This window comes from Gastrolobium bilobum, unplaced genomic scaffold (genome assembly GCF_033153095.1).
Source record: "Gastrolobium bilobum isolate Gb01-03AN ecotype WA unplaced genomic scaffold, APGP_CSIRO_Gbil_v1 utg12160, whole genome shotgun sequence".
Classification (NCBI taxonomy): Eukaryota; Viridiplantae; Streptophyta; class Magnoliopsida; order Fabales; family Fabaceae; genus Gastrolobium; species Gastrolobium bilobum.
The window spans coordinates 465,495-483,845 of record NW_026898262.1 but is presented as its reverse complement, the minus strand read 5'-3'; the positions used below and the strand labels follow the sequence as shown (position 1 = coordinate 483,845).

At 35.8% G+C, this 18,351-nt stretch overlaps 2 protein-coding genes across 2 annotated transcripts; both read left to right on the top strand.

Moving 5' to 3' along the window:
* Positions 1-1,149: 1,149 nt before the first annotated feature.
* LOC133314322 (BEACH domain-containing protein B-like) lies at positions 1,150-3,752 on the top strand. Its single transcript, XM_061515791.1, has 2 exons — positions 1,150-1,923; positions 3,250-3,752. Exon 1 carries the CDS (start codon positions 1,204-1,206, stop codon positions 1,843-1,845), a length of 642 nt encoding a protein of 213 aa, XP_061371775.1. The 5' UTR covers positions 1,150-1,203; the 3' UTR covers positions 1,846-1,923; positions 3,250-3,752.
* A 4,957-nt stretch (positions 3,753-8,709) lies between these two features.
* Positions 8,710-16,061, top strand: LOC133314299 (GATA transcription factor 25-like). Its single transcript, XM_061515754.1, has 7 exons — positions 8,710-9,237; positions 9,392-9,475; positions 9,559-9,692; positions 14,093-14,200; positions 14,353-14,458; positions 15,642-15,701; positions 15,790-16,061. The coding sequence occupies exons 1-7, from the start codon at positions 8,953-8,955 to the stop codon at positions 15,883-15,885; spliced, it is 873 nt and encodes a 290-aa protein (XP_061371738.1). The 5' UTR covers positions 8,710-8,952; the 3' UTR covers positions 15,886-16,061.
* The last annotated feature ends 2,290 nt before the right edge of the window (positions 16,062-18,351 follow it).

Below are 18,351 nucleotides of genomic sequence, written 5' to 3'. Positions count from 1 at the left end.
GGCCAGTCAGTTCCTTGATTCCCCTTGTGATTCACATTGGGATGCTGCTGTGAGGATCCTCCGATACATCAAAGGAGCACCAGGAAAAGGTTTGTTGTATTCGGATCAGGGAAATACAGAAATTTGTGGTTACTCAGATGCCGATTGGGCAGGATCACCCTCAGACAGACGCTCTACTTTTGGTTATTGTGTCTTCTTCGGAGGAAACTTAATCTCATGGAAAAGCAAGAAACAACCTGTTGTTTCCCGATCTAGTGCAGAAGCTGAGTATCGTGCAATGGCAAATACTACCTGTGAGTTGATCTGGTTAAAGCAGTTGATTCAGGAGCTTCATCTTTGTGAACAGAAACAACCCATGACACTCATCTGTGATAATCAAGCTGCGCTACATATATCCTTTAATCCTGTTTTTCATGAGAGGACCAAACATATAGAGATTGATTGTCACTTCATTCGGGAAAAGATTCAGTCAGGAGAAATCAAGACAGCTTTTGTCAACTCATCTAATCAACTAGCAGATGTTTTCACTAAAGCTCTTAGAGGTCCTCGGGTTGAATACATTTGTAACAAGCTTGGTGCTCATAATATATACGCACCAGCTTGAGGGGGAGTGTTAGAATATTAGATATGATATGATTAGATTTGATTAGATATGATTGGATTCTGTCTTATCCGTAAATAGTCTGACTGTATTCTGACTGTATTCTGACTGTATTAGGATTAGGTTTGGATTAGGTTTGGGCCTTACACTTAAGCCCATTAGGATCTCTATATATTGTAACTCCCTGACACAGATCAATACATAACGTATTCTTTTACATTTAACTGATGTATATATATTCAGATCTAGCTAACAGATGAACACAAAAACAATTCAACAGATTCAGAATTCAGAGAATCTCTATTTTCTCTCAATTTCCTAAGCTTTCTAGCATTTCCTCTTCTGACCTTGAATTCTATCATGGTGGAATCAATTGAATTGCACATTTTCTATATCTAAAGTAGCTACTATTACTATTATTTTTTCATAGACATAAATGTCTCCTTTGACAGCTTATAGCGAGCTTTCTGTTAATATCTTATTTTGCCTTGGTAATGTTCAGCCTTTTACTTTCTGCTCCTGTCTGACTAGAGAATGATGTGTGTGCTACAGTTACATCTGATGGAAGCATCCTTGCAACTGGAAGTTATGACACAACAGTAATGGTTTGGGAAGTTTTTCGTGGTAAAACCACCGAAAAGAGAATTCACAACAGTCAGTCTGAGTTACCCCGTAAGAACTATGTCATAATTGAAACTCCATGTCATATCCTTTGTGGGCATGATGATATAATAACTTGCTTATATGTTAGTCATGAGCTTGATATCATAATTAGTGGATCAAAAGATGGAACTTGTGTATTCCATACCCTGCGAGAAGGTAGATATGTTAGATCCATACGACATCCATCAGGCAGTCCAATATCAAAGCTAGTTGTCTCTCAGCGTGGTCAGATTGTGATTTATGCCGATGACGATCTTAGTTTGCACCTATATTCAATTAATGGAAAACATCTTGCTGCTTCTGAATCCAACGGACGCCTTAATACTGTTCAGTTGAGCAGATGTGGTGAGTTTTTGGTTGGTGCAGGTGATCAGGGGCAGATTATTGTTCGCTCTATGAACACCTTTGAAGTTGTTAAGAAATATCATGGAGTTGGAAAGATTATGACATCTCTGGCAGTAACCCCAGAAGAATGCTTCTTGGCAGGCACAAAAGATGGAAGCCTCCTTGTGTATTCGATAGAAAATCCTCAGCTTCGGAAAACTGGCCACAACAAAAATATGAAATCAAAGCTCACGTAACAGAAAAGATGACAATAGCATGCAGAAGATGTATGGGGAATTTTAACATTTAGACCTGCCCTGTGATGACTGTTCCAGGTACAACACTTTCATTCATTTATGACTACTTGGTCCCTTTTTTATTTGGTACTAGGAAATGTGCTTGATTGCTTATATTCGTCTACACAAATAAGAATCCATATAAATTACTTCGTATTCAACTACTAATAGTTAACAGTATATAAATTTCCCGTTATTCCTCACTGCAATTGCAAAGCTTCATTGCTATTTAATTTGTCTGGGACCCAGATTTATAAAGGAAAACATAAGATTTTTCAAATGATACTTGAGGGCCATTTTATTGAATTATCTGTAAAGCGCAATTGAAAATTATTAATTGATTTTAAAGTGACGATATTGAGTGAAGGCATTTTTTTGGAATGCCAATCGGTATTGTGTCAAATTTAGCTTGCAATGGGATTATTTTATTGATTTGGGTTGTACTATAATAGTTCTGCTGGTTCTTATCGTAGTATTAACGTTAACCACATTTGACTTTTTTAATTATTCAATTTCAGTTTCACATTAACCACCAAAAAAACAACCATTTATCAATTGATTAACATTCATTATTTTAATCAACCGTTTTTTGTGTTAACCTCTTGTCATAAGTGGTTAATGTATTGTTTAATTAAACTGGAAAAGTTAAAGGCGACAACCATACTAAGTAAAATGAAAGTTTTATCTCAGAACTTGCCTGGTAATACTCTCCAAGACAAGCATTTGGCACCAAACTATTTTAAGAAAGATATAATATAAAACTATTAAAAATGCCTTCACCTAACAACTTAAGCTTTTGAGTTGAAATTATTTTTTATATGGCATCAGAGCTTCTACGATCCAACGGGTCTTCAGTTCAATTCTCTGTTCTAATAAAAAGTTTAATTTCAATGTTTCAAATTCTGAAAAAGGGTTCTTGGGATAGTGGCCCTGAAAAAAAAAATGTTTCAAACCCTAAAACTGTTGGCTCTTGGTGCGACAGGTTTTTTAAATTGTCCATGCTTGAATTCTATTAAGACTCATGGCATACTAATAAAAATGTCTTCACCTAATAACTTAAGATTTTGGATTGAAATAGTTATGTACAAACTAGTCTCCAATTCATTTTAATGTAGTGTTAGTTTGTCCTTGGATGAATTTACCGAAACTTATCTTCATATAGGGTTATGATTGTTTAAACTTGTCTTGAAATCAGCTGCAGTTCAAAATAGTAGTCATTATTTCTTCTGGTCATACGTGAATGTCAATATTCCAGAGAGTATTTGATGGTTGTAATTAGCTGTAACATCCAAAATGTACAAGATGTTTCTGTTTGGAAGTTAATTTCCTAAGCATTTATGAATATTACTCCGTTATCTTTAACAGGTGCACCGGCTGACTACTACATAGTTGGGGTTATGCTAATATTTCTTACATGTTGATCTTGTCATATTCTTCCCTTTGGAGTTTTGGGTGTCATCCCCTTGAAGTGCTTGGCCTGTGGATACTGTGAAGATAGGATGTGAGACCACCAGCTTTACCTGGATATAGAAAGCATATTTTTATTTCTTTCATACTGGAATAGAAGAATTGAGTGGATTATCATTTACTTTTTAAACACCATGAGACAGCAATTAGATTCCTGGAATCAGTTTTCTCATGCTATAGATTATAGGGGGTAAGGACTCGGGGTTTTGTTCATACATGTACATTATATTCGTTAATTCTTCGTTAGGTTCTCTTGGATTCTTGTGCACTAAAATTGTAGCTATGAGCTGTTGTTTTTGCGTTCCTCTGTTAACACAACTATAATGTACAGACAGGCTTCAATGCCTTATCTTACAGCAAAAGGATAACTCTTCACCAATGTTTGTATCTGATGATGTTTCTCCCAACTAACCCATCTCTGGGTATAAGATACAATAAAGTGTAAGTTTACTGTTCTTCATCTTTTTTCTTTTCAACATTACAAAAGAGTGAACATAAAATACTTAATAATATTCATAAAAGAGGAATAGAAGTAAGAGGCCAGGTGTTATCCCACCTATATGCAGTATTTAAAAATTTGGTTCACCCATCGACTCAGTTGAGGTCAAGAGTCACGGGGTCAAGGGTTTAACCGGGAAATCAAGGGATCACTTCATTGATTCGATTTTATATATTAAAAAAATATAAATATATATTCTATATGAAAAATTCAAAAAAATTAATTTATCAATCATCAAAGATTCAAAATATACTTGATATAATTCAACCAATTATATGAACAAGTCGATATTACACAAGCTAATCAAAGTATCAAATTATCAAAGTATAAAACACATATTTCAATGGAGTTAATGAAAAGTTATATCATCAAACTCAGCTCTCCTTGTCTTTCTCACCACCTACAATAATATGTGAAAGGAGATCCCTTACCCCAAGAGAGAAGGACGAAGGAGAGGCGGCGACACGACGTATCAACGGTAGGGAGAGAAGAATCAACATGGTGGAGGAGAGGGAGAGAGAAAACTGAAGATGATAGGAGGAACCACCACCACGGCAGAGTAGATCACCGGATCAGGGAGACTAAGTCTGGGTCTGGGAGAGAAGATCGGAAGAAAAGAAGAAGAACGATCTATATTTTAGATCTAGTTCTGGATCTAGGCAGCAACGAGTTCTTTTTTTTTTTTTACACCAAATGACATTTTCCTTGTGTGAAATTTTTTTTTATAAAAAAATGTAGTGACCTCCTATGAACCCTTTGGCCCGGGAGTCACGGGTTCAACCAGGGATTTCGGGGGTCAGAGGGATCAACGTGTATGCAAGGTCTAACTGCTAACCCCAATCCTCATAGAGAGCCCGTAAGTAACCCGACGGGGTCGACCCCAGGGTAGGGAGGGGTTTTAACACATTGCCTATATGTTATTTGTTTGAGTAGTTGTATGCATGCTTCCGAAGGAAGCAGAAAGAAAATATCAACAAATACATGCTATAGACTAGTGAAAAATATTCACAATTCCCCGACGTAGTAATAATGGTGATTGACCATTGTGTCCATGTTTTTAAAAAAATTATCATTTTGTCATCCTTTTGAAATTATATATTAATGTCTCTTTTTTTAAATTTTATATCAATATATCCTTGTTTGACCAGTCAAGTCATTTATTTGAGTAACTGACCTAGTTACGCTTGTTTGAGATGTCTTTTTTTTTTTTAGCTTCTCTTATCCTTATAAGTAAAAATTAGGCCAAACAGATTTTTTACAAAAGCTCTTATAATAAACAGTTTTTTTATAATGAAGAAAAAAAGCCAAAAGTCAAAAAAATTTAGGAGGAGTTTTTTTTAAGTTGTATCAGCTTTTTTTGAAATGTGAGTTTTTTTTTAATTAACAGTTTTTAAGTAATTTTTAAACTAATTTTTTTTTATAATCATCAAACAACTTGTAGCTTTATTTTTAAAGCTCTTTTGTTTAGCTGTGGCTTAAAAGTAACTTTTAGATTAAAAAAAGAAATGTGTCAAAAAGGCTCTAGAGTGTCACCCACAATTTCTTTTATCGTGATTTTTATCATTTTCTTCAACTAGTTTTTAATCTTCCTTTCAACCTAACAACTTAACTCTCACCCTCACCATTTCAAATCTGTATCCTTATCAAATTATTGGCATTATCCTTAGATATTTGAATTTTTATGTAAAAATCAAACCTATCTCTGAACCCTAATCTTTGGCAAAGAAGATCTCTAGTTTCCAAACATTTGTTGTGATTGTCTGCTGCAATGGTAGACAATTTGAAGGTTCTAATGGTATAACTTTTAAAGGTCCAAGAAAAATAATGCAAATTAAACATAATGCTACATATAATGATCTCAAGAGGAGAGTTCAACAAAACTCATTTGATAGCTAGGTATGAGACTTCTAATGAGTGGTACCTTGGTAATGATGTCAATGATGATAAAGATGTGGAGTGTATGATCAATACATATCTTGGTCGATATATCTTGGTCAGTCTGTGCAAAAATTTATTGAAAGATATATTAAAATTGATTATGGTCAACTGTCTTCTTTACCCATCCAACCAATGCATATGAGCACAAAATGGTATTGTCGTCGCAAAGACAGTTTTGTCCACTCATCTGCACCAATGTTAAGTCATATCACATCAGGGGAGCAATAAGACGACAATTTGTTGGATTTGGACAATGATGAGGAGGCAGAACCCGAAAGTGTAATTTCACTTGAAGTTTCATTGAATAGTGACGTGGAGGGTGATTTTGATACTGATATGATGCCAATAAACAAGAGTACCCCTTCTTTGATAAACCTTCAAGTTAACATAATTAATAGTGATTAGTTTATGAATTTATCTTCATATTTATCTAATTAATGCATTTAATAAAAATATCATGGTTACAGGTGTAATGCCAAATATTACCTTATACTGAAACGATAGTCAACATTATACATATATTAATTGGGAGCACCCACTAAAGAGATTATGTATGGTGATAACGAGTTGCAAGATGCTTGGCAAATATGAGATCTATTATTTGTTCAACAAGAGTTCGAGTCCAAGTCTACAATGCAACATGCTACTAAAATGTATTACATGAAGACCCATCATACAATTATAGTTGCAAAAAGTGTTGAACACTGATTTGTGATGAAATGTCGAAACCATGAAGATGCTTGTCCCCGGTATATGACGTCGATCATGCCCAAGAAAGAAAATAAATGGGTGATCTGTAAGTGGGGTGAAGATTACAATTGTTTGAACCAATAGTTACATAAACAGATGGACTCTGAGTTTATTTGTTCAACCATTTTAGGTATGTGGTGTACAATGTTTTACATTATTTGTTTGTGTCCTTTATCTGACGGTGTATGTTGATGTAAATATTGATTCTTGTTTGCATTTGATAGATATGTTAAAGAAAGACCAATATGTTCAGCTCAATCTCATCTAAGAGAGTAGGAAGTCTTAGGAAGCCAAAATGAAAGCTATGTACGTGCTGTAGTTTTTAGTGGGTTCCATGTTCAAGCTTGATAAGAATAATTATTTTGTCAACCACCAATGTGACAATGATAAAGTCGTGTTCGATAGGGATTTTTAAATATTTCACTGATGTATTGAAGCTTTCAAATATCGCATGGCGATTATTCAACTTAATAGGACTCATCTTTATGAGAAGTATAGAGGGACACTATTTGATGATGGCCAAATTTGATGATACGTGGCTGGCAATAGGTTTCCCAGGTTATGTGGGTAGACTGATAACAGGGTCTCCCGCGTCTACCATGGTTCTCTTCCCACTAAATGAGCTTAATGAAACTAAATAAGATTAATAATGAAAATAACATACTTGAATTGATACTTAAGTTGATTATGATGAATATTTTTTTTTTTTTTGATAACATGATTATGATGAATATTTGAGCTATGATTATCTTTACTGTATTTTGGATTGGGATTACCAGCTTTTGCTGATTGTTTGTATTCGTGTTTATGTTCTGTAATGATTGGGGAGTAGATCCTCAATGAAGCAGGTTGCGAAAGTTGGTGCTAGCAGTGGCCTGTGATGATGCAAATCTCGGAGTCAAAGGCAAATATTGTGAATACATTAATAAAAGTATAGCAGTCTCGTTGAGTATTTTTTACTTATAAATATCGTAAAAAATAAATTAAGAATAATAGAATATTATTTATTTTGGTTATTCAATCAAGGTTATCCTCTTTTTAAATTCAACTCTTTTAAAGTGAGAATTTACTATTTTAAAAAAGACAGAGAAATTATAATAAATAATAAAAAATTAAGGGAATCAATATATATATATATAGATCCTTTAATATCGGTGTCAAACTTTAAAATTTGACATCAAATCCTAACCGTTGATTTTTGCCAATCAACGATTATCTTTTATTGGAAATCAAACTTATTAATTAATCATTAACTTCTAATAAATGATAACCGTTGATTGGTGAAAATCAACGGTTAGAATTTTGTGTCAAAATTCCAAAGTTTGACACTGGTGTTAAAGGATCTTATCCAATATATATATATGTGTGTGTGTGTGTGTGTGTGTGTGTTTGTGTGCACGTGTGTGTGTTAAAATATTTCTCCAGTCAATGAAGATGATTTATCTCCGGTGAACGCAAAATGACGTCATTTTGTGGCTAAAATTAAAGTATTTTTGTAATTCTAATTTATTGCGGGGATATATTAGTTTATATCATTATAATTTTTTAATCTTATACCTAAAACGACGTCGTTTTAGACTCACTTTATCTCTAGCGACTGGATAAATATTTTTCCCATATATATATATATATATATATATATATATAAAATATATTTAATATATTTTATCATATCATAAATAGGGAAAGTTATATTTACAACTTATTTTCGTTTACAATCATATATTACCGTTGCTCTCGTCAATCAACGATTATTATTTTCACAAATCAAAATCATTAATAAATTATTAATTCGCAATAAATGATAATCATTGATTGACGAAAATCAACGGTAAAGATATAGTTGTAATAGATTGTAAATATAAATTATTAATAAATATAACCTTCATTATTATAAATTACTAATTTTCTTTTCGGGTTTGATGTTTGTTATTTTAAATAACATAAGTTATGTCATTTTAGGAGAGAGATAAACACAAAAAAATAAAAATTATAAGAGAGAAAGTGAGTGATTTTTGTAATTTAAATTTGAAATAAAAAATAATTTCTTGTATCTATCTCTCGTTTAAAATGACATAACTTTATTTCATGTAAAATGAAAAATCTTTTCCTTTTCTTATTCGTGATTATAATATTTTTGTTAAAAAAAAATTTTAGGAGATGCAAACTTTGGGCGTGATAGACAAATATTGGGAAAACGAGGCAACCTCGTATATAGTCGCCACCACCATTAGCCATTAGGGTCACTCCCTTCAGTCCGACATTGAATATCTCCATTGTTAACTCACTCTCCCACTCAATCAATCTCTTCCTTAGGGTTAGGGTTAAGGGTTAAGGTTTGGGGCTATATTAGGGTTTCAACCATTCCTCCTTGTAATGCATCAAAAACCCCTAATTCTACCTTGCTATCAACAATGTACGACCCCATGAACATCTCCAACGAGATCGTCCCCGCCGAAGACAACGACGGCTCCGGCGCCGCTGCGGAGTCCGTGCACAACAACCACCTTCGCCTCATTCATTACGATTCGCATACCCTTGAAGACGGTAGCGGCGGAGTCGAAGATGTTTCCACCGACGCTGTGTATGTTTCTGGTGATGGAGGTCCTGACATGTCTATGCAGCACTGCGATGATTCTAGCAAGCTCACGCTTTCGTTTCGCGGCCAAGTTTATGTCTTCGATGTTACACCTGATAAGGTACGTTTTTTTTTTCACTGTGAATTTTTTCCCATTCTTGTTCTTTCTTCATTGGGGTTTTGAATTTTCCATACTTTTGTGCCAAGTAGCATGCGATTGAAGGAACTTTAGGTGCTTTTAACAACGAAGTTCTGCATTTGATTTCGCGTAACAGGTTCAAGCGGTGTTATTACTGTTGGGAGGATGTGAATTATCTTCGGGTTCGCAATGTGGGGAGATGTCGCCCCTAAATCAGAGGGTATGTACTTATTGTAGATCTTCAAGCTCAGGCTGTAGACACTGACGAGTTGTGTTTTCTAATTATTTGAGTTTTGATTGTAGGGTGCCACTGAATATCCTGCAAGATGTAGTCAACCTCAGCGAGCAGCCTCTTTGAGTAGGTTCCGTCAAAAAAGGAAAGAGCGATGCTTTGACAAGAAAGTTAGATATAGTGTACGTCAAGAAGTTGCACTCAGGTCTGATAATAAGCATACAGGGTTTCTTATAGCAAGCTTATTGAGTGTTACATTGAGCTCTTTGGAGTTTATTTGCTGTCTGAGATCAAAAGTTAATGCTGCTTGATTTATGTTCCATCTTGCAAATGATGATTTGGAATGAAGTTGTTTCTTTTCTTCTTAAACCAGTTTAGTTATAAGTAGTAGATAAATTATTGATTAGTATGGTAGAGACTCAAGAAAACGTGCATTGAAGTTTCATCTCTTTCTGAAGTAATGGGAAATATAGGCCCTGTTTGCATACTGTTTCTAAAAACAGTTTTTTGGTTTTCAGAATAAAAAAAAAATCCGTTTGACAAGTCCCGTTTTGTAAAAAAATAATTAAAAATTGTAACTTTTTTTTGTTTTTAAAATGAAATTTAGAGAAAGAACATGTTTGAGTTATTTTTGTTTTGTGTTTTGACTTTTAACTTTCAAAATAAAAAAAACACATAAAACACTTGTTTCCATAATTATTCTACAAAATAATGTTTTAAGAACAAAAAAATCAGAACACAATCAAACAGACCCATACATTTTGCAGTGAGCAAGTGTGCAGGAGTTTAGTTTAAGTCCTGTTACCAAATTGAAAATATCTTTCTTTTTTACTATGTGAAGAACCGCGATCACTCCACAACATCCTTTGAGGGACAATTTTGACTTGGTTGATGTGGAGTAATCTAAAAAATTCACCATATTACAGCCAGCCCTTTTGAATTGTGGAAGGAATTGATCCTAATTTAATGTCTAATTTTGTTATATGTTGACATATCAACGAATAGACTTTTAATTGCCAAAAAACAGGTCAGCCTAGTTGTAACGCCCGACCGCTTCAAGAATCAATGACTATCCTCACATACTAACACGAGACTTTTCAGTGTGCTTTGTCCTCACTCGCACACTTCTCGGGAAAACTTCCCAGGAGGTCACCCATCCCAGAATTGCTCCAAGTCAAGCACGCTTAGTTGTGGAGTTCTTCCGGTCCGGGTTACCGAAAAGCAGATGCATCTTGTTAGTATAGGTAGTACCAATTAATTCTTATAAGCTATCACAAACTGTGCAGTCTTATACCTGCACAGCCTTTGGAATCTCTTTCTTTCGGGTGTTGATTCGATTCATTCATGCATGTAACCCCCCGCTGGAAGCCTGTCAGGAGCCGCTCATTGTCCGTGCCTCTTTGCACCGGCGATCACTCCCCGCCCTCGTCAGCGGTCGGGATGTTACATGCCCACCAGCTTCCGCCTGGTTCGTCCTCGAACCACGCCGTACTGGATGAGAGGCCCTGCTCTGATACCACTTGTAACGCCCAGCCGCTTCAAGAATCAATGACTATCCCCACATACTAACACGAGACTTTTCAGTGTGCTTTTTCCTCACTCGCACACTTCCCGGGAAAACTTCCCAGGAGGTCACCCATCCCAGAATTGGGACCGGAAGAACTCCATAGTTAAGCGTGCTTGACTTGGAGCAATTTTGGGATGGGTGACCTCCTGGGAAGTTTTCCCGGGAAGTGTGCGAGTGAGGAAAAAGCACACTGAAAAGTCTCGTGTTAGTATGTGAGGATAGTCATTGATTCTTGAAGCGGCGGGAAGTGTGCGAGTGAGGAAAAAGCACACTGAAAAGTCTCGTGTTAGTATGTGGGGATAGTCATTGATTCTTGAAGCGGTCGGGCGTTACAAGTGGTATCAGAGCAGGGCCCCTCTTCCAGTACGGTGTGGTTCGAGGACGAACCAGGCGGAAGCTGGTGGGCATGTAACATCCCGACCGCTGACGAGGGCGGGGAGTGATCGCCGGTGCAAAGAGGCACAGACAAGAAGCGGCTCCTGACAGGCTTCCAGTGGGGGGTTACATGCATGAATGAATCGAATCGACACCCGAAAGAGAGGGATTCCAAAGACTGTGCAGGTATGAGACTGCACAATTTGGGATAGCTTATAAGAATTAATTGGTATTACATATACTAATAAGATGCATCTGCTTTTCGGTAGCCCGGATCGGAAAAACTCCACAGTTAAGCGTGCTTGACTTGGAGCAATTCTGGGATGGGTGACCTCTTGGGAAGTTTTCCCGGGAAGTGTGCGAGTGAGGAAAAAGCACACTGAAAAGTCTCGTGTTAGTATGTGAGGATAGTCATTGATTCTTGAAGCGGCCGGGCGTTACACTAGTGCTATAAAGCTCTTGCCCGCTATGGGCTGGGTCTAGGGAAGGGTCAGGCCCATTGTGTGGGTCTATAGTAGGCAGCTGTGCCTTGCTAGAAAATATAAACATGTTTTGGATTATTAAATCTCTGATAGGTGTAAGTAATGACAAGCGATATTTTGTTCATTTTTCACTCACGTTTCATTTGTTTGTATATGAATTTAAGCATGTTTTGGATTGTTGCAATTCACTCCTTTCAGAAACCTAGACTTTCTTGTTTAGTAGATAGATTCCAAAAGCAATTCCTTTATACCTCTTTAAATGAGTAATTTGCATGAAGATATTTCAAAATCTGATGATAGAAAAGATTTTTTTCCAGGTATGAGTATCCAATACAATACACAACTAGGATAATTTCTCAAAAAATTAAGATATGGCATGGCAATATATATTAATAAAACATCCATTTATATGGTAAATTTTTTTAATTCATCCACTTATGATTACTGCAATCCAAGTGCCATGTGTTCTCCCTCTCCCCTCCACGTTTGGTGCATAATTTTGAGGATGGTAAGATTGCAAGAGTGAGAATATAGTTTGAGGGAGGTGATTGGTGAGAACAATACTTGAATCTGTATCTCTTGGATTGTTTGAATGCCAAAACTTGAGGGCAGTATTCACAAAAGAAAAGGGATACAAATAAATATGAATGCAGGTGTATCATGAGTATCAGTATTGGATAGGGATACGATACACATACATCATTAATTTTGGAGTACCGTGCATCATAGGTTTCCAAAGTAGTTAATAGCAGCTAGAGTGACCACTAGTGGCCCGCCACCCAGTGGAGCCTCTTCGCCCCCAAATGCTGGAGGTGGAGCGTTTCACTATTATATGCTGAGTGCCACAATAGCTCCTGGTGACTGAAATGCATGGTACTCCATCTGATTTGCACAATTCTTTGTCTGTTTGCACCCTACTTTGCCCTCTGAACTTCTTTTTTCCCCTTTCTATCTTCCTAATAGACTGCTGACCCAAAAGGAAAAGTGTGTTATTTACATTGTTGCCTTTTTTCTGGTAATTGACAGCACTATTCTTTTGAGGGGTAATAGGTGTCATTCCTTTTATTATGTTATGCTTGTTAGACCTTTATAATTGGTATTTAAGTTTTTAATAACTTTTTCGCTAGGGTACATGATAAATTTATCTTAAATTTTGAGTATTGAAACTTTATTTGTTGTTTATATGTTTTGGGTATAAAGGTTGAAAACTATTACTCTATCAGGGTTATTAATTATGCATTTTTTTCAAATTTTCAAATTTTATTCATTGCAGCTGCTGTCTGTTAGAGATACATTTTATCTTTCTCATATTTTAGCTACTGTATTGCTGTTAGTGTACTTTGTGCTGCACAGAATCATTTGCCTTAGTTTGTTGGATTCTGCGACACTAGTTTGTTAGTAAGGTTAGGATCTGTTACTTGCATGTATTCTGTTTGTCAGCTCTATAAATAGAGCCCAGTATATCTGATTCATTTAATCATCAATAATACAACTTCACTATGAAGAATTCCTTCAGATTCTCTCTCATTTTCCTTGATTTTCTCGCCACTTTCTCTTAATGTCTTAGATGCAGTGGCCATTCCACGATATACTACACTGCTATAGCATTTTTGGGGTAGTCACTCTAGGCCGTGTTCAGTCATTAAATACTTTGTTTCTTCCGATTTTCCTTTTGTTGTGGGACTCTATTGACCTTAATGTGGTTAAGTTGAAACTAGCACTACTGCTTCCATGTTCTCGCTTCCTCTTCACATCTGAAATTTTTTTAATTGAGTACAAAGAGATTTCAAATATAATGCATACTTCGAGAGCATCTTCCCTCAGTAAGTTTATGCATGATATATCTAATAATTTATATATGCTTGACTGAAAGGCTTAATTTCATACTTTGAGATTTGGTTTCTTTAGCTATGATATATATATTGGTAGGTACATAGTTGTTTGCATTGTATTAACAAATGGCTTGGTGTCTCCTAATAATGGGCTGTCTTTCTCAACTAGAACTTTTTTGGGACTTGGTATTTCAGATTCTGATGTTATCAAATGAGGAAGCTCTCAACTTCACATCGGCCATTAAATATCATCTATTTTCCATATTCTTTCTTGTTCCCCATCATTTTAGCTGTTTGATTTTATTTGCATAAATACCTATTTCTTACTCGTCTGATTTTTGAAATGTAGGATGCATCGTAATAAGGGTCAATTTACGTCATCTAAGAAACAAGATGGAGCTAATAGTTGGGGTTCAGATCAAGAGTCGGTGCAGGATACTGTTCCGTCAGAAACCTTGTGAGTTTCATGTTACGCTTTTAATCTTATAGCCAGAAACTTTCCTTCGTACTCTGATTTTGTGACTGAATATGGGTTTCTGGTGGTGTCATTTGAGTTGTGAGATATGTCATTGGATGTTATACCATCTCTTTGTATTCATGTTTGTATAGATGCACGCATTGTGGCATAAGTTCAAAATCCACCCCAATGATGCGGAGGGGGCCATGTGGTCCAAGGTCACTTTGCAATGCTTGCGGACTTTTTTGGGCAACCAGGGTAAGTTCTTTTCCATTATCCATGTGGGATGCTTTGGGGAAAAAACTTTTGTTCATGTTATTTTCTATACATATACATCCATCTAACTAAAATTTAAATAAAAAAAAAAGGAATTTTACTCTTCTCTTTACCCTTGTTTCTAACAAGAAGACACTCCCCTTTGGCTATGTTTTGGATCTCCTTGGTATTCTTTCCTCTATTTCTCTTGGGTGCCACAGGTCAAACCCTAGGTCTTTTATCTTACATCACTTTGTTATTAGAGCTTGGCTTGTCCACATGTGGTGTGGATGGACCACTCTTTCCCTCTGGATGGGATTGATGGAGGAGTATGAGTCCGATATCTGCTGCATGTGAGACATGAAACTCCCATTTTAAACCGGAGCTGTCCCCTACATGGCTGTTAGGAGTGACTTTACATCATGTAAAGAACCAATTCAATCCAAAATCTTAAGGTGTTTTGGGTGAAGACTTTTTTAATGGTTTATATTATTCTCTAACACACCCCCTAACGTAATAGCCTTTTGGGTTTGAAACGTGGATATTGTATAAGTCCAATTTTTTTTTTTTTGGTTTTGCCTTGTGCTTATTTAATTCCACAAGTGGGGGGCAGTGGAGATCGAACTCGTGACCTTATGGTCACTGAAGCTCTGATACCATGTAAAGAACCGATTCAACCCAAAATTTTAAAGTTTTGGGTAAAGGCCTTTTTAATGGTTTATATTATTCTCTAACACATCAAGTCAACTTTTCTTTGATTCTATTGGAAATGCAAAACAGATTTATGAATTGTTAGCTGAGAGTTGGTTTGATTTTGGGAAGACATTGAAGACATATAATTTCATTGTTTTCTTTTCTATATAATCAGTGGTGTGAAATTGCTGTTGGTAAATTATTATATGTGATCTTTTCTAGCACTATTTATGATTATCAAAATATTGGGATGTCCTGTTTACGCATTTTAACATGCTCTTATGAACTATTTTCTTCCAAGAGTCATTAGATGATAATTTAATTTCCTTTTCCTCCCATTTCGAAGTATATCAAGGAAGGCGAAACTATATTGTTTGTGAGCATTAAATTGAAAATTACTAAACTGCGAATCTGAAATTTGCTAATTTCATTAATTTTGAATCTGATTGTGGAGTTGTCAGTAGTCCCACGTTTTGACAAATGGATTTTGCAGGGTACTATGAGGGATCTTTCCAAGAGAAACCAGGAACATTCTCTTGCACAACCTGAGCAGGTATGCTTTCATTTACTATATAAGGTTATCTTTTACTCCGTGTGGTAATAATTGCATCTTTTTTCCACTTTTTCCTCCTGATGACCAGGTTGATGAGGGTAATGACTTGGACTCTCGGACTGCTATTATCCCTGCACTTAACAATCTTGTTAATGATAACACTGCTTTGGTATCTGATCGTTGAGAGTTATATGGTCATAGAAAATGCCAGTCATTGACTGTGGCAATAGTAGGTTTATAGTAATTCCATTCAGTTTGACCTATAGAATGTACAGTTATAGCAAAGCTCTCATCAATACAAGAGGTCTATTTCTTTACTCTTGTATTTAGTTACATTAACTGTTTATCTCTGAATGTATAAACTGGAATTTGAATGATGACTTGATCTCATACAGTTGTCGGTTTTAGCTTGACCTTATGTGAAAATGTGCACAACAGTGTCGAATAGTTCGGGTGGAATATTTTTCTTCTTCCCGTTTAAAAAGAGAAGCTGGATAACCATGTGCCTTAAAGCAGGAAGGAGAAGTGGGCTTTAGAGACCTACAGACTTTCAATTTGGATGAAACGCAACTCTTTTAAGTTACGTGATTGAATCGGAATATGCTACTACTTCTGAACTTTTACACCAAAGCTTAAGCAAAGTTGACAATGTTGGAACGATTGTCTTAAAAACCAAACTAACAAGAAGTTACGGTTTGATTGATTTAATCAGTTAAAATGATTGTTCTATTTTTGGAAATGTGGAATTAAAAAACTACAAGCCATTACATAGTCTTGGGCTAGCAATGCTCATCATGTCCCTATTGACCAGAACATTACATTCATCAAAGACTTTCTGCGAAGCATGAACCTCCCAATCATCAAAAGAATAAGCCAGAGATGCTAACTTATCAGCAACCATATTACCCTTCCTATAAGTGTGGCTTGATTTAGTATTCCATCAACATCTCACCAATTCTGTTGACTAGAGAGGCTAGAGGGTGATTCTTATCACAACCCTTGCTGATCAACATAATAGCTACTTGCGAGTCCCCTTCGACCCAAAGTTCCTGAGGCCAAGGTTCCATGCAAGGGATTGAAAAAATCCCATAGCTCTGCTCCTATGGAAGACCCGCGTTCTTAGATTTCTACAAAAGCCAGTTAACCACTTGCCCGAAGCATCTCTGATCACACCCCCACAACTTGATCTCCTACCTTCATCACAACATGATCCATCTACATTGAGTTTGCACCAGTCATCGGTTGGAAAACTCTAGCTAATGTATCTTTCCACCTTGTCACGTATTTGGAGGCCTTGGCTACAAAGAATTCTATGAGCCTCATTTGATTGAGATACAAAAGCTTTAGCTCTTCTAACAAATGATTGCTGAGATACATACTTATGCTCAAAAATAAAATTGTTGCGAGTTCTCCATACCAAACAATTTCCCCCATTCGTAGTGCTGAATTAAAACTTTCCTTCCAAATTCTTCTCTAACCAGATAATAAATGAGACTTGGAAGAACTCAGACCACCAGTGTTCCATGTCCAAAGCTCTCTACTCCATCTGCAATCTCTGAGAACATGCAGAATGTCCTCCTTACCTTCATTGCATCTTGGACACAATCTACTGTCTGAGAGATGCCTTTGTAATCTTTTCATATTTGTCAATAAAAGATTATTGGATGTCATCCAAAAAAAAGTTTGAATTCTCGTTACCTTTCCAAGACCAAGCCACATCCACGGACAAAACATGATTCTCCTCCTCCTCCTCCTCCGTAAGTAAGCCATAAGAGAATTTTGTTGTGAATTTACCATCATTAGTGCAGCTCCATATCACAAAATCAGAAGGTGGGGAGGCATAACATTTGCGATTGTTCTCAATGAGTTTCACACTGGAACAGAGCTCTATTCTTCATAACTATGTCACGATTCCATTTAGATGACATGGAAGACATAGCTAGGGTTTTGTATTAGGCCGTAAGAGAGGAAAACGATGAAAAATGAAAGAAAAGGGAGAGGGAAAAAGAAAGTGATTTGAAAAGTTTTCTATATTTGATATTAGGAAATAAAATTTCTCATGTTCTAGGAGATAAAATTTATCTCCTACACACACGTAAAAGTGTGTGGGGTTCATATTTTTTTTTTTCTCTCTTCACGGCTCACATATTTTTATGTGCAGTAGATATTTATCACGTATAATAATATGAGAAGAAACATTAAAATCTTGATATAATGATAAAATTTGATACATGCGAGCTCTATGTAGAGCTGGACTACATTGATTACACATTAATTAATCAATTGTAACCATAATTAGTTCACTAAATTAATATGAGGTAAATATCTAATACAATTAAAATACAATAAAATACTAACGTCTATTTATCAAAATACCCCTTATAATAGTGATTTAACTAAAGCATATTTATATGTTGATAAAAGTAAACAGATTGGATGAGGTGGTGGAACATAAAAAGCTAAGAGTTGACTCAAACAAATTTTGATTGAGATGGTTTAATCCTTGAAAGCGACTTGCATCTATCAAGTACCGACACTTTAAAAATCTTGACGTGTCGTGTTTGATATTTTTCGACACTCTGACACTCTAACACTCGTTGTAGAGAATAAAAAAAAAGTTCAAAAGTTGCGTTGCGTTGCGTTTTTAGTT

Bases quoted from the DNA above. Each gene is read 5' to 3' on its own strand.
- LOC133314299 (XM_061515754.1), top strand. From the start codon at position 8,953: ATGTACGACCCCATGAACATCTCCAACGAGATCGTCCCCGCCGAAGAC. The intron at 9,476-9,558 runs GTATGTACTTAT...TTTTGATTGTAG, and splicing joins TGTCGCCCCTAAATCAGAGG to GGTGCCACTGAATATCCTGC. The intron at 14,459-15,641 runs GTAAGTTCTTTT...TGGATTTTGCAG, and splicing joins GACTTTTTTGGGCAACCAGG to GGTACTATGAGGGATCTTTC.
- LOC133314322 (XM_061515791.1), top strand. From the start codon at position 1,204: ATGGTTTGGGAAGTTTTTCGTGGTAAAACCACCGAAAAGAGAATTCAC.